General features: G+C 38.7%; 1 protein-coding gene across 1 annotated transcript; it reads left to right on the top strand.

Annotated features, from left to right (window-relative positions):
• Positions 1–274: 274 nt before the first annotated feature.
• LOC131069337 (disease resistance protein Roq1) lies at positions 275–5251 on the top strand. Its single transcript, XM_058004703.2, has 6 exons — positions 275–982; positions 1102–2185; positions 2281–2556; positions 2651–4003; positions 4248–4822; positions 4944–5251. The coding sequence occupies exons 1-5, from the start codon at positions 435–437 to the stop codon at positions 4722–4724; spliced, it is 3738 nt and encodes a 1245-aa protein (XP_057860686.2). The 5' UTR covers positions 275–434; the 3' UTR covers positions 4725–4822; positions 4944–5251.
• Positions 5252–5499: the final 248 nt, after the last annotated feature.

The raw sequence follows: 5499 nt of genomic DNA, 5'->3' as shown, positions 1-5499 counted from the left end.
AATGAATGGTCCACTTAGCACTCGTGATGCTCATAAGGATGAAGCTTTGGGACTTCCGGGGAGGTCACCCATTCAAGTATTATTCCAACTAGGTGATGCTTACATGGGTGAAGCATTGGGATTTTGAGGGAAGTCACCCATTCCATTACTACTCCAACTCAAACACACTTAACCATAGAATTCCGCAGACAGTCAAATTATAAAACATAACTTATATTAAAACAAATACCTAAAAAGGATGAATAATCCTCCAGCGGAAAAAGAGTTCCGCGGACCGTCAAATTCCGCTGGACCATTATTAACGGCTCGGAGTAAATACCACGCTAAGGGGCACAACGGTCTCTTGTTCTACCTTACCCTGCACACTCATTTCGTTCTGTTCTTCCTCCCAACTCGAAATACCTCCCGTTTTCACTGTTTCCGTTCTTTTATCCATGGCATCTTCCTCCTGGTCTGGCCTACATAGTGAGGAACCTCGTCATCTCTCTGTAATTGAACCTTCCCAAGGATCGAGACTAGTAGAGGAATGTCCAAAAGAGTATGATGTCTTCATTAACCACAGAGGCCCTGATGTTAAAACAACTTTGGCTCTTCAGCTTTACAATTCCCTTCAGGATTTGGATGCGCAAGTGTTTCTTGATTCCGAAGAGAAGGAAATTGGATGCTCGTTTCCTTCTACAATTACTACTGCCATCCGATCCGCTACAGTTCACATAGCTATCTTCTCCCCAAAATACGCAGAATCAGTCTGGTGTTTGGAGGAGCTGGTCTTAATGTTACAAACAACTGCCATGATCATTCCTGTGTTTTATGACGGTGTGCAGCCTTCTGATCTCCGCCACGTTGAAGCAGGAAAGTATGCTGATGCATTTGTGACTCACACACAGAAGGGGAGGTGTAACGGAGAGCAGCTTGAGGCCTGGAAAAATGCCCTGAAAAATGAATCACTTACCGCTGGCTTTGAATCCAGCAAGTATAAGAAGTAAAGCTTCTTCTATGTTGTTTTTAAATCTATTCCATTTACTTTTCACAAAATTTATTGATATTAGTTGAAGCATAGATGTCATTTTTATGAAACCCTATTTTTCCTTGTAATTTCAGTGATAGCGATCTATGTGAAAGCATAGTGGTAGAAGTGAAGAAAGAGTTGGAGAGGAAAGCACCTGAATATGTTGCAGAACATTCCGTGGGACTTGATAAGCTGGTAGAAGATTTTGAAAGATTCTACCAGAAGAGAAAGGAGGAAGGGCAGGCCAACATTCTCGGAATCGTTGGTATGGGTGGGATCGGGAAGTCGACTCTGGCCAGAGAGTTCTTCAATCGGAGAAGATCAGAGTACCACGGGGCATGTTTTCTAGCTAATGTTCGAGAAGCATCTAAAATGGGGAAATTGCCTTCATTACAGTGTAAACTTCTTAAAGATTTACTTCGAAAAGATCATCGCGAATTTGGATGTAAAGAGGATGGGATCAGCTATCTCATGAAGCGCTTTAAAAGTGTAGACAAGCGTTTCCTTATTGTTTTAGATGATATTGATCATTTGGACCAGTTACAAGCTTTTCCTATCTTGAAAAATTTAGGTAACAGCTTAGCAATTGTTACAACCCGTGATGAAGGTGTGCTCAGAAACGCTCAAATTTCTATTCGCTATAAATTGAAAGTTATGACTCAAGAACATGGATCAGAGCTATTTTGTTGGCATGCTTTCGAGCAACGCCATCCGGCTGATGGATACAGGGAAGTGGTTAAGGACTTCATAGATGTAAGCAGAGGCTTACCTCTGTATCTTCGAGTTCTGGGCAGGCATATTCGTGGTAGAAACCCCAATGATTGTCAGTGGGTTTTGAATAAATATAAGGGCTTACTGCATGGAGACATAAAGGACAGCCTCAAAATAAGTCTCGAGACATTGGACAGAGAGGAAGAAAACGTGTTCATGGATATGGCATGTTTTTTTGTTGATAAATCAAAGAGTGTGGCCATCAGAGTATGGGAGGGTTCCGGATGGAACGCTCATTATGCATTGGGAAAACTAAAAGAAAAAGGTATTGTGGAAGAAATTGAATATAGGTGGAATAAGGAGCCCGTGTTGACAATGCATGACCTCCTGCGGGACTTGGGAAGAGAAAGGGCAACTGAAGTTAAAACTCAACGCCTGTGGTCTCCTGATAATCTTAGGGATCTGGTTGGTTCCTCATTACTTGTTGCAAATTTTTTCGATATATCGAACCTTTCTTTCTCTTAATGCAGCTCAATTTTGACCTTGATCTTTAAATGCAGGAATCAATGGGATTCCAAAAAATTCTTGACAGTAGGGACAGTCCTAACTGGAGGTGTTTCCAGTCGATTGTAGACAGCTCCATGGGTGCTGAAATTACATATTTTTTAGCAAATTCGGATGGCTTGATTCCGAAACCAGCTTCTTTGCTATGGCTTGAACTTGACTTCAATCGGCGACAATGGGAATGCATTCCTCCGTGGATTCCTCTAAAAAAATTGCAGTTTTTAAAAATAATGAATGGTGATCTCAAAAGGTTGTGGCAAAGTGATGCACAGGTATGTTATCTTATTGGAAAATAAGTTTCCATTCTGTAATAACAGTTTGTTGTTTACGACTGAAAAATTGAGACAAATTTATTCTGAATTTCAGGCATCTTCCTCGCTGAAAGAGCTGCAGCTTTATCAAACCATTTTTGTAGAGGGACCAGATTTGTTGGGCAAGTCAAATGATTTAGAGGGACCAGATTTGTTGGGCAAGTCAAATGATTTAGAAAAAATATTAGTAAGCGTAGATAACATGACAATTGAAGGGTGGTCCTTTTTAGAATCCCTTATACTTAATCCTAAATGTTTGGTTTTGGGGCCTTCCAAATTAAGTGTAGAACTCGCGTCTTGTAGAAGTGGAGAGCCAGCTATTTCAAGTATCTATAATTTCTCTAATGTCAGAGTAAGAGGAATATTGGATTTGAATAACAGGGGACAGTCCCTTCCTGTTCAATGCCCCATGTGTAGCCTTCAAAAGCTAGAGATTTTCGACCAACATCTGGTAACCAAGGTCTTGGTTAGCGGATTCCATTATCCCAATATCAAATCTCTTGTCCTTACATCCATGGAAGGCCTGATTGAACTAGATTTGAAAATGGTATCAAGCCTCAATAATCTTGAGTTGACTAACTGTAAAAACTTGAAAATTGTCTCAGGAATATCTGGTCTTCCAAATCTTGTAACCTTAAACATTAATAGATGTTCAATACTTGAAGAATTGCCATGTCTTGACCATCTGACAGTGCTACAGACGGTTACGATAGGTAGATGTGAGAAGCTGAATCGTCTTGAGTTGCATAGATGTGAAAACTTGCAATCAGTCGCCCTTAGTTTCATGAAAAACCTGGTTACTTTGGATTTGAAAAGGGTAACTGCATTGAATAGTCTTCTGCTGAATGATTGTCAAAATTGTAAAAGTGTATCAGGTATATCCGATCTTGCAAATCTTGTAACTCTGAATATTAATCAATGCTCAGAACTTGAAGAATTGCCATGTCTTGCCCATCTGAGCTGCCTGCAGATGGTTACAATTGGTAGATGTGAAAAGCTAAATTGCCTTGCATTTGCTGATTGCAAAAATTTGAAAACAGTAGAAATGTGTTTTCTTCCAAAACTTGTAGAATTCAGCATTCGTCTCTGTCCCGAGCTTGAAAAATTGCCACATCTTGTAGGTCTAAGTTGCTTGCAGAGGATTATCATTGATGGATGTGGGAATCTGAAAAGTCTTGAGTTGCGTTTTTTAAATAATTTGAAGAGCCTGAAGGGAATTGCTGATCTGACAGAGCTTGAAATAACTAAATGTCCAGAGCTTCAAGAGCTGCCAAATCTTGCATGTCTTGAAAAACTTACTATTAAGCTGCAGGACATATCAGGTATTGAAGAGTTGCCTGCATTGAAAAATATGCAACTTTTACTGTGCAGCAATGCAGTCATACGGAATTTAACTCACAGGTTACAGGTATTTAATTCTCACATTATGTTTGCCATATTGAAAGAGTTGTTTTTTTTAGCGTCTTATGGATCTAAAGCCTTGTTTTCTTATTTTTCTTTAAAGTACATCTGATTCTAGATTATTTTTAATAATATTTAAATCATAATTAGAAGTAATCTATCCTGGAATTGAGAAGACCTGTAGTTTTTTCCCTCAGTAAAACTACTCACTATTTAGCCTTTTTAAGACATATTTTTCATTCCTATTTCAGAGGGTGCCGTCAGAGTATATGGCTGCAATTGGGATCGCAGTGGATGGAGCCAAATCAACTCTACGATCACATTTACTTTCTGATTGGGTTGGTGATGATGCAGTCATTCAAATTAATATCCAGGAAAATGATTTAGAAGACAAGCTAAAATTAATACTACAACATAGTTTGTTGAGTGCAATCATTGTATGCACTGTTGTGGTGGTTGATAGCGCTACTGCACCTGAGTTTATACAGATAGGACCTAACCCAGGTCCGTACCAGCGCCTGGGCAGAGGAGAATGGATCGTTGTAACTGCAATTACCGACCAAGAATTAATAAGACATTATCTAGAAAATTTCAAGTGTCTGCATCTGAAGACTTTGTTAAACCGTTCTACAATAGAAAAAGTCTGTATGGTTACGGTGAAGAAAGGTGAAGAATCGAAAACCCTGGCACTAGTGAAAATGATCGTGGATCGCCTTCTAAAGAAATAGGTACAGGTTCTGGCGACAATCTTTGTGCAGCAGATTCTACATTAATGGCCTTCCTTAGTCACAAGATGGATGTTGGTCATTGCTTATTTTACAAAGAGGTAAAGTGAAAGCATTTGCTTGATTTATAGTAGAGAGCTTATGCTGAAATAATATTGGTCTTAGATTGAATTTATATGGCTCTTCCGACTTGATCAAGTATTAAAAGGGTGGTCTTTGCAGGGAACAACAGCATACATCCTGTCCTCCATTCCCAACTTGTTGTGCATCAATGAGAGCGTATTTCAGTGTATACACAAGTTACAGCTTTATTCTTAAGCACACAAGAAGGTACTTGGAAGCTTGAAAAATACCTAAGTGATTACCTGAAAGAAGTTTTCTTACAGATGTTTTGCATTTTCAAACTATTCACAAACTTTAGAAATTAGATGGTGCTTATCAGGCACACTGCAACTCTTTTTATTTGTCCCACCATTCTAGCTGTAGTTTTTTTACAGATGTTTATTAAAAAAATGGAAAATTTAAAACTGGATAGCAAATCCTCTTTCTTGTTGGTGATATGTCTTCCTATACCAATTCAGTGCATCATTTTGTAATGTTACCACAAATTCAATTAGTTTTGTCTGGTCTCCCGTAGTACCTTTCCTTTGCCTTAGTGATTTCAGCTCCATTGTCTACAATTTCAGCTCCATTCTAGCTGTAGTTTTTTTACAGATGTTTTGCATTTTCAAACTATTCACAAGTTTTTTTACAGATGTTTATTAAAAAAATGGAAAAT

This window comes from Cryptomeria japonica, chromosome 7 (assembly GCF_030272615.1).
Source record: "Cryptomeria japonica chromosome 7, Sugi_1.0, whole genome shotgun sequence".
Classification (NCBI taxonomy): Eukaryota; Viridiplantae; Streptophyta; class Pinopsida; order Cupressales; family Cupressaceae; genus Cryptomeria; species Cryptomeria japonica.
The sequence above is the reverse complement of the archived record's forward strand: the minus strand, read 5'-3'. Positions and strand labels throughout refer to the sequence as shown.